The following is a 24,918-nucleotide window of genomic DNA, read 5'->3' on the forward strand; positions in this document are numbered from 1 at the left end:
TAAAGACATCAATTCATAGGTTGGCTATCATTATTTTAAATAAAGCCACAGCACCTCCATGGTGTGAGCAAAGGATTGCAGCACAGGAGCAGACAAGTCAAGCCAGCCCCCTGCAGCATCCATGACCCCGGTACCATCTCTGACGTAATGCAAATATATGGCAAGTGCTCATAATTTCAGTTTTAGTACTGTGAAGGTTCAATGGGCAATGTCAAGGCCAAACAAGCCTCTTCTACACCACTGCAGAGAGGAAAAGCCTTTGCACACCTAGACTCAGCACAGGCACAGGAGGAGGCTGTCCATTACCTCAGCAATTGCAGTGATCAGAGGGAGGCAGAGCAGGCAACAAAGCACTGCCCCAAGTCCTCACCACTCACCCAGTGGGATACATAGAGTGAATTTGGAGATAGAGCAGTTTAGTACCTGCCTGAAAAGGTCTGCTGCTGCCCTGCCTTCCTCCTGTCTCAAAGTCAACAAAGGCAAGAGAAGAAAATATACCAGTGCACAGTCAGATGTTTTAAAATACAACTGTTAAAGGCACACACGGGTAGTAACTAAAGCCCATGTTATGTGCATCGAGAAGTGAGTAGCAAAGCAGCAGAGGTGCCAGAAAAAACCAAGGCGGTGGTGTCAGGAGGTACTGCTTTTTCACTATTAATGTAACAGGGCCAAGGATGTTAACTGCACCTGTGCATCAGCAGTAACTGTGGCAAGCACAGAGTACATAAGCAAGGGGAAAGACGGGATGCCCAAAACCATGACACAAATAACAGGGAGGGATGACAGTTCTGTTGAATATTTTAATATCTGCATTGCCTGATAGCGCAATTAAAGCAATCTTTAAAATTCACTTATTACAAATGTTTGTCAAGTCTGTTTTTCCCCAGAAACATTTTTTTCTTACTTCCTTGCACATACACCCAAACACACTATAAAAACCTCATTCATAACATCAAAGGAAGGGCAATCATCATTCATGTAAACATCTTTCTTAGAGTTATCCATTTTTTAAAAGTCATGAATAAACCTACAGATGTTCAGTAAGGCTCATAGTTCGAGTACAAATGTCATAAAACACCTATCAAGTACTGTATACAAGTTAAATACTCCGGGGTTAACTGTTAACACACGGATTAGCTTACCCCAAGAATTATTCTTTAGCACTTAGTTCTTCAGAACAGAGACACCCAGTAATTATGGGCTAAAGAGTATTAAAATAGCAGAAGGCTCAGCAGAAATTGTTAAATAAAACACAATTTTTGTCCAGATATTAGCTCAAGAGTTAAATTCAGTACAGTTACAGTAGGAAAAGTTTTCCAGGAGGAATTCTGCAGAAAGGAGGGATGAATCAGTTTGTACAATTTCATGAAGGGACAAGTTGAGAGGTATGTCCTGAAGGTGTGACCGGCCTTGCTATTACAGTGATTTATGATAGACGTGTGTAATGCTGCATAAATACTTTTCCAAATAGCAGAAATGACCATTTGTAATTGTAAAGATAATTTGTTGGATCTCTCCTTTAAAAAAAAATAGTATCTGCTTATTGGTAATCACACTTGCATCTTACAAAAAGACATCCTTTTAAATTTGGTTTACATCTTATTGGAACTCTTCTTTTTTTTTTTTAAATATTCATTCTACCATGAAAATATTTCATACAAACAGCATTTTACATATAAATACATTAAAACTGGTGAAGAGGGTCTTCCCACACTCCTGGTTTTATGGCTTGACACATTTAATTGCTTAGAATTTTTTGTATATATATTTCTCCTGGAAAAAAAAAACCAAACCAAAACCTGAACCCAATGTAATCGTAAAACTGGAAAGAGGGCAGGAGCTTCAATTGCCTGAAGACGGAAAAGCGCCAAGAGGAGGGTCCATTCAACAGATAGTGACCTTAGTGTTCAAAACCTTTGATCTGGGGCAAGTAAACATGCACTCAGTCTTGCACCTTTATTTGAAATGTATTTTAAAAAATATAATCCCTTATAAGACCGCTTAGAAATGCTTTGTCCAAAAATATAGTACTCATGTTTCCAGTACACAAAGCAAAAGGAACAGATTCTCCCCGAGGCGCAGGCGAGCGTGAAGCCCGCTACTTCCACCCAGAGGTGAAGCTGCCCCCACGCCTTCCTTCCTCGCCCAAATGCTCTCAGCATACGACAGCGCAGTGGAAGTGAGGAAGAGGCGTCTAATGCAGCACCCCAGCATATAAGGATACACTTCAGCAACAATGTTTTCAAAGCAATTGGGGGTTTAAGTGCTTGGAGGTGAATTCCTCAGGCACTCAGAGCTCCAGTTGTGCCAGAAGGAAACGAAGCAGCAGATAACCAGCTCTGTACAACTCGTTATCGCAACAGCAGCATTTTCCAAAAAGACTATTGAGCGGAAGGACAGAAATCACAGGGGTCTCTGGGACAGAAGCGACACAGTTCCTGGTGCAACCAAAGTGTTGAGCACTGTCTTCCACCAAAGGACAAGGGCAGACAACCGTGAGGGAAAAACAAAGTGGCATTTCCCACCATTTCTCAGTTCCTCGTGCCAGATGGGACACGCTGGCTACTCTGCTCCTCCAGTGCCTGGCAGAGGGAGAGAAATCCCTGATGATGCTCTCGCCTCCATACCAGCAACATGCTACAACAGCCCCGGCAAAGAATCTGCAGCCACCGCCAACTCTGTCTTACACTGAAGCCCTGCATCTAGAAAAGGCTGAACTAAGGAGTCTGCTACCTACTCTCTCCCGAAACACACAGCCACACGAGGCCAAGCAACCAGCCTCCCAAAGGCCTCGACACCTGCACCAGTCACCCAAGAGCTGCATGGGGGCAAAAGCATGGGCCATCCTAGCAGGTATTGCTGCAACTGGGGAAAAAGTCAAAAAGCTATCACAGCTCACACTCTGATGACTCGAGAGCCGTATCCACGTATTTCCTTTGACTTTTTCAACAGTTAAGACTTAAAGGTATTTCTGTAGGTTAAGGGTTTTTTTTTTTAATTACTCCCCCCCACACACAAAAAAGGAAAAAAGCATTTTCAGATGTGCGAAGAATATTTTAGTAGATCCCCAAAAGTAAAATTACAGCACGAGACTCAACTTGAGACACCCCCCTAGGCCTAAGCCCTTTTCCCTCTTATCCAGAGGAATGACCCAGCAGCAGGTAGCTCTCAGCTGTAACTTCTCATGCTCTCTTGTCTCCAAGATTAACTGCTCCTCCAGAAAACTAAGCTTCTGTATTCTTGGTGACAAAACACAGTGCTGCCATAGCAGGAAGATCCATTTAGGATTTTATTTTTTTTAAAACCAGACAATCAGCAGCCTCTAACACAGGCTGATACGGGCTCCTTCTCACAAGTGAGCTCAGGTAACAACTTTCCCATCCCAGAGGAGCCATGTGCAGTACTGCAGACCAAAGGCTGATGTTGGGAACTAATCAGTAACTGAAAAAAGCAGCAATTCCAGGTTTTCTCAGGCCATTCTTTATTCACAAGGGATATGCCGAGAGCCAGTTGCTCAGTGAGGCTCAGCTCTCAGGCATCTGCTCTTCCAGTTTCTGTGCCGATGGGATGGGAACTCTAAGACTCTGAGAAGTGGCTCTTCCTTACTTATTGCATATTCACCAATAGTCAGCTGCAGTCAACAGACCCAAATGGACTGCTTTGCAAAATGACTGCTTCCTAAGCTCCAAATTAAAACCAGGTTTTGGTGTGGGTCTCTACTGGCAACTAGTTTTGGTGAGCTGGTCTTGCTATCTAGTGAGCCCCAGAAGCTGAGCTGCAATACGTTGACCGAGTTAAGGCATTATTTGGAGTTCTGTAACTAAGCTATGTTTGAACCTGTGGTTGCCAACGCACACCTCTCAATAAACCTCTGAAGGACACACTGAGCCCTGAGCCCTTTTGCTACCCAGTGGTAAAACCAGCCTGACCATCTCAGTACTCTAACAGACCACAAAGAAAAAGAAAACAAAGAAGAATGAAAAGGCTTGGTCCTGAATCAAGCCAAAGCAGCTTTATAATCACAATGTTTATAGGTTGGTCACTGAAGAAAGGGTCTGTAGGAGGACCAATAGATTTTAACAGAGCAGAGAGAGAAAAAGGACAGTAGAGCTAACAGAGACATTAGCCGCAGCTGTGGCTTACTACCAGGCTACAAGCATAGGCAAGAGAATCTTCTTGACTGTCACCAAATCAGCAGCTTTTGAGAACACACAGAGGATAACTCTGTGCCCTTCTTTTCTAGAATTTTCCTATTTTAGGATGCAACCTTCAAACCCAATGTGCGAAGAGCATCTATCTTGTATTTATCTCAAGAATCGGGCAATTTGAAGGCTGACCTATTGAAACATAAGCAACTCCATGCAAAGAGGAGACAGCAGAGGAATCAGAGACTGATCAGGAATGAAGGCAAAGGAGCTTTAGAGATGAGAGCGTTTCAAGCACGATTCTCCAGTGGGCATAAGGAGGCCAGCAGTCCAAAGCAGGTTACCGAGACAGTGGAAGGAGTTACCAACCGTGCACAGTAGGGTTTAGTCACACATTTTCCCTCTCCTCTTTCTTGCACTTAAACACGAGCCTCAACTTTGCAAACTTCATGGTCCTGGCAGAATGATCCACAAGATGCACGCAACAGCTTCCTACCACACTGTCCTGCAAATGGCCAAAACACTGTCCTGCAAATGGCCAAAACACTGTCCTGCAAATGGCCAAAACACTGTCCTGCAAATGGCCAAAACACTGTCCTGCAAATGGCCAAAACAGCAATGATCTGAAATAATAACCTGTGGGCAGGCAGAGAAAGATCAAGACATGAGTTTTTCTTCTGGAGGTTCATTTGCTGAAGCTGTACTGCCAATCAGCCTTTGATAACCATTCCTCACCTGTAAGGCTCAGTTCTGTCTCTGCATGCTCTGCAGAGTCCCTGAGCTGTCACCACTGCCAGCCACCTACCTTGGATGAGAAGCAGAGCTGTGGCCTGAGTCTCCAGCATGAGGAGATGGGTTATGCAAAATCTCATGTTCAGATCGCTGCTGGAAGAGTGTCAGAAAAAAGCCCTGAGCCTACTTGCCCCCTCCAGTACATGCACAGAGTTGCTTTTGTGCAAGCTTAGATGGTGAGGTGCTGGGAAAAGTTTGCGATCAGTCACAAGGACTAAACAGAGCCCCAAGTCACAGGGGTTCTTTATTAGTAATTCCTAACTCTGTACAGGTACCAAAGCGAGGATTCTCAGACAGCAACATCATCCTTCCACTTGCAAGTACTAACCCAACGCATTCTCCATGTCTAGCTCCCAAGACAGCCAGACACCAGCAACTAAAATAGAAAGGTAGGTTCGATTTCCGAATCATTTATGTTACATATATACAAACTTTTTTTTAAACTACAAACATTTAAAGTGTTGCAAATGCGTTTGAGTTTTTCCTAAGCTGCTAAACCAAAAAAGAGAGCATCAAAGTCCAAGAAGGGCTACAGTATCCAGACCAAGGTGGTACATTATTTCTCTCTTACACAGCATTAGGCATGACCAGTACAGTATCAGAAAGAAAAACGCACAATTTCCCTACCCCTGAAAAACCCCAGAACACAGCCCTGCAGGTGAATATTCACAAGCCCCCACTGTTGGCTGCAACAAAGCTATGGGTGGACTGTTGTTTCTAAATATGAGCAGTGAGTGATGTTTTTACATTCATTGTTTGTCTTTCAAAAACAATCTTTTCACATCTTTTTTTAAAAAAGTCTTATTTTGATATCTCATACTATATGAATTGACCATGTCTTAAACCAGCACTACTACAAGACAGCTACAAGGCTATATTCTTTTGTCAACTGAACACATACAAAAGATACAGCTCTCCTTAACCAAGTACTACAGCCTGCCCTAAAATACATATGCCTCCAAGCTTCAGGAGAACTCAGTGTGAGATACAAGCATCTCATTGCTAAAATTTTTGCCTTGAGAACTGGCCACTTCAACAGTTGAAATACACAAACCAACTCACAGACACTAGTAGGAGTCATGTGCTTGCACTCCTGAAAGTCCTTCAAAAAGCAAATCCATTTTCTCTTTCAGAAAATTCTTCATGCAAAGAACAGCTTCATTTGCGTCTCAATCATAAATTAAATAATATAAGCCAGCCGTAAAGGCTAGATAAATATTAGATTTGGACACGTTGCTATACTATTTAGAGAGCCACAGAGACCAACACACAGCACTCTCACATACACACACAAGCCTTTCCGCTAGTTAGAAAGGATTTTCTCCCGCAAAAGAGGATTTGTAGAAAGAACAACGTTCAGACAAGAGGAAAGGGGAGTTAAAACCCAGCCTCCTATATGCTAATAAATACTGCTCTATTGCAAGATTCAGATCAAAGGTTTAAAAAGGCAAAATTATGCTACTATTAGAGAATATCAAAATATTACTGTTATCATCACAAGTGGCATATATGCAAAATGCAGTTGCACAATAATGCCTAGGCAGATCGAGAGCGACACTAAGTCTGCCGACTAAAAGTGAACGATATACCCAGTTTAGTTTTCCGTCTAGTCTTTTGGCATCTTTGCATACGGTGCAAAAGCAGAAGCTACCAAAGAATATCACATCTCGTATAGAATATTAAATAATTTCTCCAGATAAGACTGGTGCAACACTAGCTAATTTTAAATCTGCTATGAGTAACACAGTCAAACCTAGTTAGTATGCAAGAAACTTATCTCTTAACACAGAATGCAAAGTTATGATGCAACGCATGAACAATCCCTGGTTGTCCAGTTTTCAGTATAAAGGTAGTGCATAGATCCAAGTTTCTATTTCAGTTTGCGGAACGTAGAACAAGATCCCACTTCACTTTTGCTGAGCAGCCTGGAAAGCTTTCAGTTCCAGCTGGTACCACTCCGGTGCTTCTGGCCCGTTTTGCCCGACGGGGTTGTGGTCATATCCATAAGCCACTGTCAATTCCTCGTCTTTCTCCACGGCCCTGATGGTACGGATACACTTGATAGGCCCGAAACGAGGATGAACAAACCTAGATAAAGAACAAACACCTTTGCTAGGCTCGGCTCTCAATTCACAGACTCTGTTAGCCCCTTTTATAGCTTCAGAACACAACTCAGTCCAGAGTAGTAAAGCATAATCTGATATCAGATGTGTACATTGCTTTGAGTCAACCTTATAAAGACTTCAGTAATAAGGGCAAAAATAGCGACACATTAAAGCAGCTTCATGTAGCCCTATTATTTGACAGTCCTACAACATTGTTTTACGTATTTATCCCAAACAAGCAAAGTTAATCACTGCCACATACCTTGGGCTTGCTGAGGTAAACATCTGCGTGACAGGAAAATAGTCCTGATTATGAGAGACTGTGGAGCATGGGAAATTGCTCATCCTAATTTCCTCAGCACAGGTTACTTCCTAAGCAACTTTAACGCACTTCTGTACGTCTTCTCCCAAGGTCCCACAGCAAAGGGAACTGGCATATTTAATGAAGGGAAACTATATTCTCAACATAGATCTCCACAGGTCTGTTTGTTTATACATTGCTATGAAAATATTCATACCCTTGAGCATAATGATACATCAAAAGTTTCCTAGTGCAGAGCAAGGCACTTACTGAGTTTCAGAAATGACAGTACATTTGCTGGCACTGGTAAAGCATCTGTAGTTCAGCAAATATGGTGCAGCCATAGCAAACCCAGCATTTAGAGAGCTGTGCCTACACATTTGAGAATCAAGAGGCAGCTCCTACAGTTCCTGACAAAACTAACACAGTTGCAAACTTCAAGATACTCCATGGTGTAAGTCCCAAGAGACATCAAGCACCTGCAATGCCAGCTGGAGTGAGCGGGAACAGCTTCAAGCCCTGGACTCACCGCTCCCAGCCCCATTGGCTGCCTACCACTCAGCTGTCCAGAAGCACCCCACGAGCCCAGGCCGCCGGGCTGCAGCTTCCACTCTGAAACATGGGACGCTACTTACGGGTCGTAGATGCAGTTAGGGGTGAAAGAATGGTTGGCCTTATGCCCCAGAGAGGCACAGTACTTGGCGGCGTGGTTGTAGGGCTCTGGCACATCTATGACTGTTTCATCATCCAGGGATATTGTATTTCCATTGAGGGCCCAGTCTCTGCCATCTACCTAGTTTGCAAGGCAAAAAAACAGTGTGTGTGTGTGAAAGGGTCAGCTTTGCCAGCAGTTTGAAAGCAGACATTCAAACACACCCAACTAAAGCTTTTCCTCTGGTGTATATCATTTAACAAAGACCCAGCCACAATTTTTTCATTTTATAGATACATAGGCAATCACGCACTTCCTTACAATTAAACTCCATCACATTAAATTTTAAGGGTGGGAAGGGGGTGGGTATAAAATCCTACTACAAGAAAATTTCAAAAGGAGCAACGTAAATTCAGACTGACTTTTCTCTCCTTTACCTCCTGGTGTGTGATTCGCACTCCATTGTAAAAGGACATAACTGTGCTGGCTTCTGCTGCTATTTTTGAAAATAATCCTTCTCCAGCACTGGAAATGAGAGACACATCAACATACACCCTACAAAGAGAAAAGGGTACGGAATTAATGATTGGCTACAGTCTGCAAATACAACTCCTTCTTCCTCACTCTCCATATGTTTTAGTAAAATGGAAATTTGGTGGGAAGTGGGGGCTGGCTTAAAAAAAAAAAATCTAAACTAATAAAGTGCCAATCTATTGTTACTTCCCAGTGATGGCTTCAACCCAGGAACACCCTGAAATCCCAGAGGTCCCCACTAAGCTGAGGTTTCTGGTGTGTACATGCATGGATGAGCAAGAGTTTTCAAGGTAAAGTCCTAGATCTTTAAGCACTTGATGCAAATGAATGCCAGCATTTTACTAATCACTTCCTTAGCTACTTCAGAGGATCTGAAAAGGACTACAACTGAGGTATCTACAGAGCACGGTCTCTTAAAACTCTAGGTAAAAAGTGTTACTGTGGAAGAGCCATGGAAGAGGTATCACTGAGCGACTATGATGATACAACAGCTGAGGAATGTGTTTTGACATTACAAGGTTGTTAAAACAGTATCTCCCTTTTGTCTAGCTTGATGATTTACTCTTACCACTTTGCTACACCTGAAGGGAGAGGCAAAAACTTTGTACAATGCATGCCACCCACTGAGACACACTGCAACCTCAAGCTAGTTACACATCTAGAAAACAGAGAACGGCATACTTCTGTCTCAATGCTGTAGATGGGGGCCACTGGGCAGAGTCCAGGACTTGACTGAACATCTTTGAAATGCTAAGAAATTATTCTAGTTTAAGCTCTTAAACCATGTTCTATCTACTTGAGTGCCATTTTATCGTTTGAACCAAAGAAATTCAATCAAGTCAAACACTGACTGACACACAGTAATGAGTTCCATTTCACAAACCCTCACACTTAAAAAATTTAAATGACAAAAGATTTTCAAAATTAGGCCCTCCATATGTAATAGCAAAGAAATATGAACAGTACTGGAAAAGAATTAAAAAGAGCCTACCTCTCTGACTCATAAGGATCAGGAAGAAGAGCATTTGTAGAAATACAAGATGACGTAGATTTGTCAAAACTGTACACTGGACCTAGAAAACCACACACAGAAATCAACAAAGGAAATAAACTAGTTGGCAGTACTGAAAGCATGCAACTCTTAACTTAATCAAGACATTCCACAATTAAATTTTAAGGACTGTAAGAAATGAATGTTATGTTTCAAAAAAAAAAGACATTAAAGAGAAGTGCACCTGTAAAATGTCTTATTGAAACACTATTCCTTGATTATTTTTTTCGCTCAACACACTAGAGTAGCAGTATTATCCCAAAAACAGAATATATCATGTTCTTCAAACTATCAGCTTTTAAAGGAGGGCTGAACAGTCTTTCAAAATTGAGTCTCCAAGATTCTTTAATGAAAATCAAAAAGTAAAGCAAAATTTAAAATTATATATTCAATACCACTTTAATTAAAAAAAAATCTTGGACTATTTCAAGTATGATATGTTTTCTAGTCCAAATCCTGAAGATACTTCAGAGGATGATGTTCAGTAACCACAAAGGATATTTGCTACAGTCATCTACATCCTGTCGTTAATATAAACTCAGTGGTATAGCTCTAATATCCGTACATTCCTCTCAATCAACTGCCAAAAGACCATCTGTGAGATATGTTAAGATACAGGTGGAAATCAGATAGGAAAAAAACAAATCCCCAAACCACAATATAACACAGTTTGATAAAAGGCCATTGTCTGTGATGCCCAAGATCTGTTCTGGCTGAAGGCAGCTTCCTCCTGAGTGTAATTCAATTCTACTTACAAAGCACAACTGTATCCTCTCTTTTCAGGTACATTTTGATTTGCTGTCACAATTGAGTGATTTAAAAAAAATTTAGAAGTCACATGCATTTGCTTCTCAATGCCTTTTTACTGGGTTTTATGTTCTTATTTCACATCGAGTGAGACAGTCTCTGCTGGCAAAACAGTAAATATATTAGCATAACAGCACAGCCCCTGCCTGCAGCTTAGCCACTCACCTCCAAAACATCACCTACACCTCAGAGCAAGAAAACTACTCCAGTACTACAGGTCCACGGCACCACAATCCTAGAGGAGGGGCACTGGCTACACGGGTCAAAGGCACCACCCTGACCCCGACCATTTTATGGCCACTTTCTCTCAGGACTAGGCAGACTGAAGGGTGCTGGCGAATCAGACTGTTACACAACAACTGAATCTAGTTCACTAATTCTGATCCCTTTGTCCTTTCAGCCTCATAACGCAGATGCCAGAATATTCACTGTGCTAACGTTCACTTGCAGGAACCCAACTGACAGAGCTGCAACCAAACTGTGGCCTCCCTCTCTGCTCTTAGTTATTTTGCTAACAAATTAAAGCCTGTAACGGTGCCAGCATTAACATGATTAGGCAGGTTTTCATGCTGGCACAGATGGCAACGGGGTGTGTGACGACATGACTGCACCCATGAGCGTGCAAGGCAAGGGTTACAAAACACAGCTCAGCACCACACCCCACAGGTCCCTTTGTTCCCAGACTGCTCCACGTCCCTTTCTGTCCAACTTCATAGTTTAGGAAAAGGTCTTCTCACTGAAGACTTTATCACAGTCAGCCTTTAGAGTCTGAAATGGGGACCATTATAGAAATCACACTGTTTGCAGCAAAGAGCTGGTGGTTAGAATACAAGTTTATGTGTTAGCTGAACTTACTGCCTGGTACTACTTCAAATTGAGGTTTCCCATCCTCTATGGATGTCAGAGTTGCCAGCTTTGCTTCTATCATTTCTCCATCTATGAACCTTCCAGAATATGCAGTCTTTCCATCAGGGTACACATAGGCTATTTTCTCTCCGGTCATCTCCCCTTCCTCATTCACTTCTCCCACAAGGCTGCCTCCATCCTGAAAGCACAGGCAAGAAAGAAAAGGCAGAATATTTAGTTATACTTTACTATCTTCAGTAAAGATTTTTCTCAACTTTTTAATGAAGCAACCTAAGCTACAGTAAGTGCAGACGTGATATCACAAAAATGAGTGAGAAACAGACAGAAGAAGTTGGGTGAAGTCATCCAGTCAGGATAAAACTGACAAAAGAAATAAACAGGGCTGTCTATGTCATTTGAAATAAGCAAAAACACAAGGTCTTACTGTCTGTGTGACACAAAGACTGAATTTCAATTGGCAAAAATTGTATGTGAACAGTCTGAAAAACCAGGCTCAAAGCCACACACAAACTTTGAGTTTTCTTAGTGTGATACTGTGCTGGATACTGCTGCCTTGCTCACTGCTAATTCATGGTACATCAAAAGACTTGAGTCTATTAAAAAAAAAGATTTGCTGAATATCTGGAGAGTTTCTCTGCCCCAGCATCCCCTTATGATGTCACGTGGCACTCGATGAGAACAATTGTTTACTGAAAGCCATCATCAGCAACATTTTTCCTCTCTACAGTTAACACACTTTAGCCCTTGTCTTTGTCATCTGTGAGTTGCCTGCAACTCCAGGCAGGTCTATGTACAGAACTGCAGAATGAGATGCACAGATTAGCACAGGTCTAATGACTTCAAATGTTTATTTCAAAAAGGACAAGGAAGCATCTTCAAATAACACTTTGGAGCAAAAACAGCAGGTATGATGTGGAAACTGACTTAGATCAAGATCACTGTGTGCCGACTCTGTTTCAGAGTGACACCATTTTGTTCAACTCCAAGGATAAAAGAGCCTCAAACATACTCCAGTAAGGAATGGTGAACCTTAAGTTTGAGTGAAAATTTGTGCACATAATGTCATGCACAAACATAATGTCATGCATAAATAACTGCTTCCATGGCAAAGCTTTTTTTGAAACGCCTTGCCTCCTTTAGTCTGGCAAGATGATAATGATAAACCACCTCCAAATATCCACATTTCCAGAAGGTACAGCAGTACTTTAGCAGCTAGAAGATGAAACAGGAGACCTATCACCTGAAAGATCAGCTGTGTGTGTTTTACACATCAGTGCTGTAAAACCACTACTTGTTTGGCAGCGTACACCAGACACTTGTTGATTTTAACACATGTTAATGGCAATGGTGAAGCTCTGTAAATAAAATGAACAGCCATTGAGAAGCATTTTAAACGCATCTGCAACTAAAGTGTGTGCAACATGTAGCACAGGAATAGACTGGGTTTTGACCAGCAGCTTAATTGCATGCAGATGTTTCTTCCTCCTCAGCACAAGGTAAAGACTGAAAGGTTCAACTCCGGAATGCTGTGTGAGGCTGACTAGGAATTAAAATTTTTTAAATTTACATTGGAAACTCAAAAACCTGTACAATCATTATTGTCCTAACTAGCACGGTTATGAAAGCACATGAAACATTTCTCCAGAGTTTTCCACAGAAATATAAGAGTGTTTTCCAAGAACTAGGAAGAAAAAATTCTGGCTTGCTTAATGAGCAAAGCACTTGTCCATGCAAGGCCCAGTTTTCACACCAGTTATATCTGATTTGTCTGGCAAAGCCAGACTTCACAACATACTCCCCAGAAATGGACAGTCTTCTCTCCTAGTGAAAGGAGAGCAGCAGGTTGCAACAGCTTGCATGGCTCACATGATCCTCACCTGCAGGCAGCACGACAAAGTGCCAAAATCACCAGCCCAGCTTTCCCAAGGAGGTACACAAAAATGCACTTCCAAGGGGCTGCGTTCCCTGGAAGACAAAAATAGCAGAGGCATCTTGCAGCCTTGCTGAATCCTGTCTGACACTGACAAAAGTTTAACTGTGTGTTGTATTATCCAAAATCAGAAGGCACAGATCTTCCACAAAGATTTTTGTGTGTTGACTTTTAGGTAGCTAGGTTGTGGTGGATATTTGTTTCTTGTATCAAGACAGATACATAATGATACTACTGAGCAATAAAGAGAACAGGCGGTCAGGCTTACCGGGTAATAAATCCAACAAACTCCGTGTCGAATGTTGTCTTTATACTGCCCTTTGAATATCAGCCGCCCGTCACTGTCATACTCCTGGGCCGGTCCATTCAGCTCCCCATCCACGTACGTGCCATGAAGGACCACACCATCCTCATAAGTGTAGATTCCCTGGCCTTGCAGGGCATCATCAACATAGTACCCTTCCAGGGTGCTGGTGAAGAGAAAACAGCTGTGAAAGGCCATTCACCTCTGAGAGGTGAACCCAAAGCACAGCACAACCCTGCTCCTCTGGTCAGACCCTAGGAGGAGGCAACTGTTAATGCCTGGTTACCCTCCAGTTAACTACCTGCTGGGTACCCTCCAACCCTCTCCAAAACACACATCACCTCTGCAACAATCACAGTTTTTTCTTCCTTTGCTCATTGGTCTGACAGCCCAGGCTGCTGCAGGACAGAGCTATGTGCAGGCAGACAGAAGGGTATGCTGGAAGGCTCAGCAGCAGCTGCTGGGGCTCCCTCGCTGGGACACTGCTTCCAGCCCCACAACGGGCATCACTCTCCCCTGTATCTGAAACTCTGATGTGTTTGCAACTTACAACCAAATTTGAGGGGGACAAGAGGATGGGGAGTAGGAAAGTAAAATCAAGTTCTCTGGAAAGGCAAGATGAAAAATAAGGAACTTTTTTTTTCTACAGACCTCCAAAGGCAGAGAACAATTTCTGCTGCCCTTTCTCCAGAGCGTGCTGCATGGACACAGAACCTTTCATCTAAACTGCATTGCTGACCCTTTTTTCATAGGCTGGGGAAGCAAATTCCAGCAGTTCACAGTCAAAGTAGTTACTGCTCAAGCAGGATACTCTCGCATTACGATTTTCAACCCTTTAGGTTTGGAACTCTACTGACATGTCTCTGGAGAGATAAAAATGGAACTGCCATATGGGTGGACCACCAACTGCAGCCTTCTACCAGTCCAGTGTTCCCTCCCTAGCAACACACTCTGCAGCAATCTGTACTGGATTGGCTAAAAGCACTGTAATTTTACCTGTACTTCTATTAAAATGGAACACAGCCTGTCAAACAGAACTAGTGCTTCACTTGGCTTTGAATAAAGAGACAATTCGTTTTTATCTTGCAAAGCTTTTAGAAGGGGCACAATAATATCCTACAATCTGCTTCACTGCCTGTCTTTAAAAAAGGCTGCTGAGAAAAATCAAAGCCTAAATGTAAAAGAAGATCTACTCGTTGTTTTATCAGTTTAGAACTAGCGTAAGGACATATAAACTGTTTAGCTTTTATCCAGAATACTTAAATAACATCCAGCTGCAGTACACACACTTTCACTGCACTACTGTTTTACTGATGCAAACGTCTAAGGTATTAGCCTAGACAGCATCTGGGAGCACACAGCCCCACACGTTTTACAAAACTTTACTAAATAGATTTTTCAAGAGTTGCAGAAGGAATGTTTTCTCAGAATTAACTTTCTAAAGCTTCTAAAGTTTTCTAAAGCTTCACTCTCGTTGTTATGTAATTTTGGCAAGTTGGCTGAGATTTCCATGCAAAAATATGCTACAGTAAAAGCCTCAATGCAAACCAGATACAGAGCAGGAAAGGGCAGGAAAGCCATTTTACTTTTCAGATTGTCCAGGTTGCTTGGTCCAGGTTGCTACAGAGCTGCACAGTCAGCTATGGCAGCAGGGCACAGGGAAGGAGCAGAGCATGTAAGGGAAACACCAGAAATCTCTGCACTTACTCAACTAGAAATGACACCACTTTCTCCTCTTGTTTATCACAGATCACCAGATTTGAGTTTCATGGTAGCTGGCAACACAGAGTCCACAGGTAGCATTGCTCTTTAAAGAAGCAGCCACCCCCAGTTTATGTAATGAAGCAGATCAAAAACCTTCATATTACCTTTAATGATATTAGTTGAAGTTAACCAGCTGCTAAATTACAACCAGGTTTCAGCACTGCAAAAAAAATTATCTTCTTTTACTGTTACTCAGATCTCCACGTTTTCCTTCATTTCCTAAGCTCCAAATGACCCATCTCTTTGTACTCTCATATAATGTAAGGAAATAAAAAGACAAAAAATACCTAAAGAAAGCATTTAATGTCTTTCAACCTAGCCTAAAAAGTCAAGTTCTTTAAAACTTTCCGAGTTTACACAGTTTTTCACCACTCCCTGCTTCTCCCTCCCTCTTTTAAAGCTTTCAAAGTATAGTGTCTGCAGTCAGACAGGATAACGGCAACTAAGATCTGACCAGCATAAGAAGCAATAAAAAGTTTGTGTCTTGCATAAACAAAATCTTGTTACTACAAACTCTGATCTAGGCCACATTTCTCCAGTTTGCTTCTCAGATTATTGTATTTGTGAGGATATAAACTTTTAGTGAAGTCAAGATTTTTCAGATGTACTGTCTTCCCATTACCCACAAGGGTCTAAAGGGGATCTAACATATGCGCTACCTAAAAAATAACCCAGTGATAACAGTTGAGGGGTGGGGAATACTTCCAGGTATTAAGTTATATCAACAGACCTTGATTCATTCAACCCTCGCTCCCTGACCTCCCACCTTTCCCTTTTCACGGGAACATCAAGAACTATTGTCTCAGAAAACAATACCATGCCGTACTGTGTTCTGGGAGATGGTGGCTTACAGGAGTTTCTAGTTAAGGCAGAAGAGCAGCTGTAGCTCTGATGCTCACTTGCAGTTACTGCACAAAGTGTTTTGTAAAGTGCACTCCAGCAAGCATTAGCACCAATGAAAGCTCAAGCACACGATCCAAAACAGGGAGTGTGCCAGAGGTGAAGCTTCTCTCTCTGAAAGAATACATTGGGTATTGTTGCATTTTTGAAAGGGAAGGAAAAAAAAAAACACAACTCATGTTCATTCCAGGTTTCCACTCCCTTAAACAATCAACAGGAAGGGGGCAGCTATTCCAGTACAAGGAAAAATTTTCACTGAGGCAAACGAGGCAGCCAATCCTGTTTCCCAACACTGAAAAAAATGAGAAGGTCTACACTGGCACCAGTCCAGCAACTGACAGGACTCAGGTACTCCCCAAAACCAGACCAATAGCAGTTTGGCTGTCAGCCTTTACCTGCAGCCTGCAAGGCAAACACATCCAGGGATGCAGAAATCAGCAAACCTACTGCACTGAGGAACACAATACTGTAAGAAAAGTGTTCTGGAAAATTCTAGGTATTCATTTTTCCTCTTTATAAGCTCTCAGCCCCGCAGCACAGTTAATGGAAATGGCAAGTTCTGTTTCCTGCCAGGTCATTCTTCCTGCAACACGTCAAGATGCCTGAATCATCCAATTCACAGAGCAACTTATTCTTCCCAGCAGGGTGTAGCTAGGTAAACTGCAACATCTTTAGGAGCTAGAGTCAGTGCTCAGCTAAGATTACTTTAGCTAAATTAAAATAAACTTAGGGCAGTTTATAAAAATATCCCATTTTCCAAAGCTACATTATAGACTATTTTTGTATGTTTTTGTTCTGCTAGTTCCTGAAGTCAGACTTAGCCAACTGCTCCGGTTTTTTAAGGGCTATAAAAATTTAAAAAAGGAAAAAAAAAAAGAGTTGGCAACACTGAAGCAGTACAGAACAGCCTCGGCAGCAGCCCGAGTTTTTCCCACAGAGAACTGCCTGTACCCTGGATCACTTGGAGGAGCAGCCCTACAAACAAAGTAGTGGGTCAGTTTCTCTGTACAATCAGCAACTGCTCTGCTGAGGTCATCAACAAGCACAGAAGCATTATGTACGTGTGTCCACAGGGACACTGTCTGCCAACTTAAGAAAAAAAAAAGGCTATTTTAGAGAGGTCAGCTGCTGGGCAGTACTGATTTTCAGCTACTCATACAAGATTTAATAAGCCCATTACCAACAACAGGGGGGATTTTTCTTCACCCTTGGAGGGCTGACCAGCTTCTTTGTAACTGAATAAATATATTTCTCATGAAAAAAAAAAATACAATCTCCAGTATGAAGTAGTTGCAAAGGCAAGTACTGATAAGAAGCTAACCCACTGAGACAGCAGGAGAGGAGAGGAGAGGAGAGGAGAGGAGAGGAGAGGAGAGGAGAGGAGAGGAGAGGAGAGGAGAGGAGAGGAGAGGAGAGGAGAGGAGAGGAGAGGAGAGGAGAGGAGAGGAGAGGAGAGGAGAGGAGAGGAGAGGAGAGGAGAGGAGAGGAGAGGAGAGGAGAGGAGAGGAGAGGAGAGGAGAGGAGAGGAGAGGAGAGGAGAGGAGAGGAGAGGAGAGGAGAGGAGAGGGACTGTCAGTCTAACGGCTGCTATTCATAGTGCTACCAACAGCTGCAAAGCCATGAAGAATCGTGTCATTTTGTACATCTGCTGCCCCTTTGGAGGAAGCTCTGAGCAACTGCAGAGACAAGGGCTACAGTTGGGGGAAGATGAAGAAAGTATTCTTAATGAAGACCTGAGAAGAAAACACACGCATAGGCACAGACTAGCCCAATTTCACTGCCACAATTCCCAGTGAAGAGATGGGAAATTAGAGAGGCTTTTCTTAAATCAGGCCACAAGCAACTTGCAGAGGATTAGGCAGTTGTGAACAAAACCATACTTTACTCAGTCCTTTAACCACTACACAATTTCCAAGGCCAAGCAGAGGGTCAGTCTCTCTTTCAAGGTCTCTGTACATGAGGTCTGGCACAGGGAGCTCCCAGTCCAGCTGCAGTCTCTGTATCGGGCTATAAGGATAAACAAAGAATTCTGCCTGCAGTTATGGACCTGAACTTTGTAGTCCAAGTTATTGTCAGCATGGCTTCCAATAGCTCTGACTACCTCCTAGTTCTTATGGTCTCTAATTAGTTCATAACTTTGAAGTGCTAAAAGAGCCCACATCACTGTATTCTCCAACCAGGAAGCAACTCCAGGCATCATGTTACATACAAATCCCCCCAAGCCCAGGAAGGTATGGCGACAGCAGCTGTAGAGAAAAGCTTTCTCATTAAAAACTGTAGCTACAGAGTTATCTAGAAACTCAGCAGCACACAGTCAATGTAAATTAGTTTTGTATCAGGGCAAGTAGGAAGCAGAACATTGAAGAAAAAGCAGAGTTCGTTGACTACCTTCCATCAAAAAAGAAGAACTTGCCACGGCCATTCTTTTCTCCATGCACAAAGTTTCCCTCAAATCTGTCTGTTGATGAATAGGTGACTGTGCAGAATCCATGTGGCAACCCATCATCATCTAGATGCCCTGAAATAAAATCCAGACAAAGATAAAAGAAATATATTAAACATCATATATATAGTGGCAAACCTGTTCTGATTACATAGATGCTTGAAATGCAGCAGCTCACAGAATCACAGAATCTCAAGAGCTAGAAAGGATCTTGAAAGATCATCTAGTTCAAACCCCCTGCCAGAGCAGGACCTCCTAGAGTATGTCACAAAGGAACTTGTCCAGGTGGGTTTTGAATGTCTCCAGACAAGGAGACTCAACAACTCACCTGGGCAGCCTGTTCCAGCGCTCCATCACCCTCACAGGGAAGAAATTTTTCCTTGTGTTTCTCTGGAACCCCTTATGTTCCAGCTTATACCCATTGCCCCTTGTCCTAAAATTGGCCATCACTGAGAAGAGCAAGGCTCCACCCTCCTCACACCCACCCTTCACGTATTTGTGAACATTAATGAGATCACCCTCCAGTCTCCTCCAATCTAAAGAGCCCCAGCTCCCTCAGCCTTTCCTCATAAGGGAGATGCCCCACTCCCTTAATCATCTTTGTGCCCCTGCACTGAACTCTCTGCAGCAGCTCCCTGTCCTTCTTGAACTGAGGGGCCCAGAACTGGACACAATATTCCAGATGTGGTCTCATGGTAATCTGTATCAAAATACTTCCGTTAGGAGCAGCAATCAGAGATCAGTACGACTGAAGCCTGCACACGTGTGACACTTAAAAAAATAAAAAGGGCCAGGATGAAAGAAAAGAGATGACAAGAGAGAAAAGAATAGCAAAGACATGCATCTAAAAAACAAGTTAATCCTATTCCAACTTGAGTTAATATACATCTTCAAAAATATGACAATTCTTTATCTAAAATATGTATTTCTTGTTGAGAATAGGATAGATTTAGATTTTCAACTATTGATTAACAAAAGGGTGGTGTTTTTTGTTCTTTTTGATAAATACACATTTTACAACATTGAGAGTGTGCCATCTTGTAGCTACACTCACAGAAATTTAAAGAAATTAAAGCATCTATAATACCACACCCTTGCAATGTCAGCCAACTTGCTAGTTCATATTTTAAATGTTGCTCTCCAATGCCTTCCTGGTGTGTTCACATGCCATCTCCACATTCCATCCCCTTTCCTAGCCATATCAATTTTCCCCATTACAGCTGAAAACACACACGGGATGGGCAACACGCTTGGATCCTCATCTGCATGGGTCGGTATTTTACAAAATACAACTGGCCAACTCTGATTAAGTTAAAGCACAATAAGGCTCCTACTGCACTTCCATCTGCCTCTTCAAAGCCAAAAGTCTAGTTTACCTGTGTGAACTTGGGAGTCCTTAGCACTGCACTAGAAGAACATTGCTTCCCCTGCAGAATGATGTTCAAGCTCAGCAGGGCTGCTTTCAGCACAGCAATACCCCAGGCACAGGGGTAACAAGCTCCCATTGTGACATTTTATCGGGTATCAATTTTGCACGAAAACAGATAACTAAACAAAAGCTAGCATAAATTTGTGTTCTTTTACATTGCTAAATAAAAACTGACCTCTGATCCTCCAAGTCTCTTGCCAAGGCATACAAAGCCTGTTAGAGATGAAACACAGCTCACGCATCCACTTCTGCAAGCTTTGCCCTGACCAAATTTGCCACAAACTGAGAAGGTTCGAAACACATATAGGAAGGCAGAAACAAACTCCAATGTAAAAGGAAGCAATCACAGCCCAGGTTGATGCAGGCAACAAGATTACCATAATTACCAAACCTCAAGCCCCATAGTTAAGAGAGAAACAAAGGTATTAAGACAGAAGTGGGGTAAAGACAAATCACCCACGTGGCTTCAGGAAGGTCATCACTCATGCCCTGATTGCCACAGGTCCACAGGGTTCTGGGGAGACAAGAGTACTCAGAGAGCACACACATGTCCATGCGTTCTTCTCACATCACCGTAAGCTGCTGCTTCCATGGGATGTTTTACAGGCCCTCAAGGACATCATGGATAGGCACAGTAAAGATGTGGGGCAGCATCAGGTTAAGACGTCCTCTCTTATGAGGCACATGACCTGTCCTGGCCTTTTAATACCAGAGTGATTGACAGAAGAATGCCATGCAGCACAGGACACTTTACCAGGAAACATTTTGAAACTTTTGTCTATCTCAGAGTAAAATTTCATTAAAAAAAAAAAGATGAGAGAAACAAAGATAGAGGGAAAAAAAATGAAAGAGCTAAACAAGTGTTCCTCAAAGTAACCAAGTAAGGCAGTACAGATTTATTATCCATCTCCTGAACTTGTTACTTTAAGTATGGAAATGCACACAGAAAGAAGGTTTATGGGAGAAATAACAGCGAGATACCTGAACTTATCCAAGAGACAAAATTCACTCCTCCACCCTTCCCACGTGTCCTCTCCGTTTCTCTCACACCTGCTCTCACACTTGCCTAGTGACTTCCACTGCTTGCAGAGCATGCAGAAAATTCTTCCCTTTGTTGCTGGTTTGGGAGGGTGACCGCAGCCCACTACTGTGGCAGAGCTGGGAGCCCACCTGCCTCTCCCAAGGTAGTAACTCGCCTTCCTTCCAGTTCAGCCACCTCACAAAAATCACACCACTGTGTTCTTAAACTTTAGTTCTCAGTCCAAGCTAGATGAAAACAGTACACAATTTGAAAAGTTGCTAAAACCAATCAGACACAGCTTACTGTCCAAGCTGAAAGCAGTATCGGGGGGGAAGCTATGTCACTAAAGCTTTTTCATTAGTTTGAAGAGAAACCCTTGCTCTCTCCAAACAGACGGAAGGCACTTTTTCTCCTCCTATTCAGCCAGGACACCTCTCTTTACAGAAGGGAAAAGTTTTAGCTGTTACGACAATCCAACTAAAAGGTCAGTGAAACTTCTGATGCGGATGCCTCTTTTGGAACAAACCCAACTATGTCAACATTTGCGGTTTTAATTAAAGGCCTCAGTTTCATCATTATGTGAAGGGTATACTGGTGCAATTTAACAAATCCTAAACAATACAGTCCCAGTCTTCCCCTCACTACAGGAGCAAAGCTCTTCTAAAATATTTGAATTTAAAAAAACCCACCAAAACAAACCACTGACAGTGTTGATAAATCATACTATTCAAAAGCCACAAACAACAAACTTGCAACTTTGCCCTATGTGATTATTTGGTTTTGTAAAGATCTTGCTGGAATGCAAAGCCCAACAACACAAAAGCTGCCATGCTTATACACAGTACCCATGTCAGGGCTTTTGCACAGTAGCATAGAGGTTATCCCAGAGATTGAAATGGTCAGCTTTGACCTGGTGGCCTCTATACAGAGTCTTAATCTCAGCCATAGTACAAAGAATCCAGTTCTTCTAACATGCTAGAGGTTTTCCCCTAGTGGAAAAAAAAAATACCTCCCATTCCAATAAAACAAGAGACATTCAGTGTCTCTTAGTAAACAGGCGGAATAAAAGTGATTTCAAGTTTAGTCAGATAGATGCAACTTGTCTTATGTGGCCGAGGCCTTAGACTCTAATTCTGTTTCAAGTGAATTCAATGAAAAAAATCATCAGTGTCTGAGTGGGAGCAAAGCAGAGTGTTCCAGCACACTCCTTCATGAAAACAAATCCAAAATGTCTAAACATACTTTTAAACCACTTTAAAATCTCACTTTTGTTATTTCCTTACAGGTCTCTCAAGATCTCCTCTTAGGCTCAGACCAGGAACTTCCAAGAAAAGGAATTACAGTAATAGGTGCTAGCTCTCAATGCAGCAGCATGATGGGGCCAATTACCAGAAACACTTATGTACACAAACCAAAGATAAAAGCCCTTTACTGTCAGTATTACTATTACTTAACAGAAGATACAGTGTGCACCATCAACAAAAGATCTGTCCACAAATATCAGACAGACGTTGGAGAAATAACAACAATAAACCAATCCTATCCTCCTCCCAAATATGATTTCTGACATATTTTAATCTTCCTTTAGGTAAGTGCAGAAATATCCAGCCAGTCTACTCACCCCCAAACAACACCGTGCTCCTGTGTTACTCAGAAAACATACTTTCATATATGCTGCTGAATAATATGTCCTTTAAAAACTCATTTCATTAACCTAAGTGAATCCACAATATGGCAGAACACTATTTGTGATATGAGGATCAAAACTATGACTCTCTGTCCAAGACACAATTGTATTTTATATATTTGAGGAGGGGGGAGTAAAGGGAGAGGAAGAGACATTTATATGGGCATGTGACATGCCTCATCCATACCACTCTGTGTATGAATAATCTCACACTCCCCTCACAACCATGTTTTGGACAACAAAGCTTTTCTTTGGCTCTGTTGCCACATACCTAGACAATAAATCCAAATCCTAGCAGCAGCTGCTTAGCTTGCATCTGTTGTTCAACTAAGCTGCTGTGCTCCATGTCTTCATCGTAGAAATGTGCTGTGAGGCCTAATCCTCCCGCAACAAGATACAAAGCAGCCCACAGACCAACAACAGGAATTACCGGCATCTTGTCACAGGCAGCTCCTTACTTTGTGTCCTTGATCCCAACAGTTGGAAATGCAGGATTACTTTTTCCTGTGGGACTGTGGCCTGCAAGGGAGCAGCTGCTTTCAGGGACAGCCAGCACACTTTGTTCAAGAGCTGGAGGGGACGAACCCGTACCGCGCTCCCTCCGAGGTGTCTTGCAGGATGACAGCGTGTCATCATGGAGTTGAATCGATGTGTGCCAAGGTTTCCATCAGTAATACTTTCCAGCTTAAAACTCTCACAGGGTTAGTTCTCTGCCTCATAAAAGGCTAACATAAAAAAGGGTGTATATTGCCTGTATATGAGAGGGGCCTTCCCACTCAAATACGGATGACTCGACTCCAGCTCTGCTGCCCGTGTTTACGACCACAGCTGGATTCCTAGTTGCCATGTACTTTTCCCTTTACCATTTGTACTAATGTACTGCCTCTCGCTTCCTGAACAATTACCAAGGACAGCCACACCTTGACGCACCAACCACCTCTGAAGGAGCTAGCTAAGCTCCGGGAGAAAGGATGCCTATTCCTCTCTCACAAGTCTCGCCAGCATGCTGAAGGATAGGGCTTGCCCGGCTTGGAACAGAAGGGGCGGCACAGCCCCAGCACCGTGCCGCGGGAGAGGTGGCAGCTGCCCCTCGTACAAAGCAGGGCAACGACCAACCGTGTAAGCCCGACCGGGCACAGGCTGCACAGGGCCTGCACGGGGGACAACGCATCAACGGAAAAGGGGGTCTGATTTTGATTTGGGTTTTGTTTCTTCCTCACATGACGAGCAGAGTAAACGTCACCGTCTGGTTCAGGGGCTCAAGCCGCTCCGCCTGGGCTGGCACTGCAGATACGCCACGGCACGGGGCTGGGGCCGGCCGCAGGCTGCCCGACGCCAGAGCCGCCCTTCCAGCGCTGCCGCAGCAGCCCCGGTGCCGGCGCCAGGCCCGGCCCTGTGACACGGCGCTGCCTCCGGCAGCCCCTCCGCGCCCCACCGTTCACACACCGCCACGTGCTCGGCGGCAGCCCCGCGGCCGCCGTTGCATAAGCCCGCTGATGTCATGCGCTGCCGCCCGCCCCGGGCGCCCCTCTCGGGCCGCCGCCGGCTCGCACCTGCCTGCCTCCCACCCCGGCACCGCCCGGCGCCCGCGCGGCTCCCTCTCCGCCTGCCCGCCGGGGCCGGAGCCCCGTTCTCTTTCTCTCCGCCGCGCTTACCTTCCACGGTCTCCTCCAGCGTCTCCTCGTCGCTGTCCATGGCGGCGGCGGCGGCGGGAGCTGCGGCGGGCGGGGCGCAGCCGCGGTAAACCCGGGCGGTCGCGCGCGCGCCGCCCCGCCTCCGCCCGCCTGCGGGGGCGTGTCCGCCCCGCGCCCCGCCCGCCCCGGGGCAGGGCCACGCGGCCGCGCGCGCCTGGCCGCCTGAGGGCACGGCGGGGTCGGGGCCGAGCCGCCTGCGCCCCCGCTGCGGCCGGCGCGGATCTCCCCTCACACGCGTGCGAGTGCCACGCCCGCGGAGACGGACACGGTGGCCAAGCGAATGCGGGAGGAAATCGTTACATTTGTGCTGAAGAACGTTGAGCGCAGCCGGCAGGAAAATGCCAGCCCGCCCCGCGCTGTGGTGCCGGGCCTCGGCCTGTGCAGAGTTAGCGCAGCACCCTCGGCCCGCGGCTCCAACGTTTAGTTTGTGCAGTTCAGCTTGTAAAGCAGATGTCCTTGCTGGACCGCTAACAAGCACCGCTTCTCCCTCCC

The 24,918-nt window shown here is 43.9% G+C and overlaps 1 protein-coding gene across 2 annotated transcripts; it reads right to left on the reverse strand.

The window, feature by feature from the left end:
- Positions 1-786: 786 nt before the first annotated feature.
- SETD7 (SET domain containing 7, histone lysine methyltransferase) lies at positions 787-24,460 on the reverse strand. 2 transcript variants are annotated; one of them, XM_061993224.1, is made up of 8 exons: positions 24,388-24,460; positions 18,541-18,670; positions 13,453-13,654; positions 11,243-11,432; positions 9,521-9,602; positions 8,433-8,550; positions 7,979-8,136; positions 787-7,025 (listed from the first exon to the last, which is right to left on the reverse strand). In XM_061993224.1, exons 1-8 carry the CDS (start codon positions 24,425-24,427, stop codon positions 6,845-6,847), a joined length of 1,101 nt encoding a protein of 366 aa, XP_061849208.1. In that variant the 5' UTR covers positions 24,428-24,460; the 3' UTR covers positions 787-6,844. The 2 variants fall into 2 exon arrangements, with proteins under 2 accessions (XP_061849208.1, XP_061849207.1); XM_061993223.1 differs by having other exon boundaries at positions 8,418-8,550.
- Between the last annotated feature and the right edge of the window lie 458 nt (positions 24,461-24,918).

Source organism: Colius striatus, chromosome 3, assembly GCF_028858725.1.
Source record: "Colius striatus isolate bColStr4 chromosome 3, bColStr4.1.hap1, whole genome shotgun sequence".
Classification (NCBI taxonomy): domain Eukaryota; kingdom Metazoa; phylum Chordata; class Aves; order Coliiformes; family Coliidae; genus Colius; species Colius striatus.

Bases quoted from the DNA above. Each gene is read 5' to 3' on its own strand.
- SETD7 (XM_061993223.1), bottom strand. From the start codon at position 24,427: ATGGACAGCGACGAGGAGACGCTGGAGGAGACCGTGGAAG. The intron at 11,433-13,452 runs GTAAGCCTGACC...CTGTGCTTTCAG, and splicing joins TTTGTTGGATTTATTACCCG to GATGGAGGCAGCCTTGTGGG. The intron at 8,551-9,520 runs GTAGGCTCTTTT...TTCTCTTTGTAG, and splicing joins GATCCTTATGAGTCAGAGAG to GGTGTATGTTGATGTGTCTC.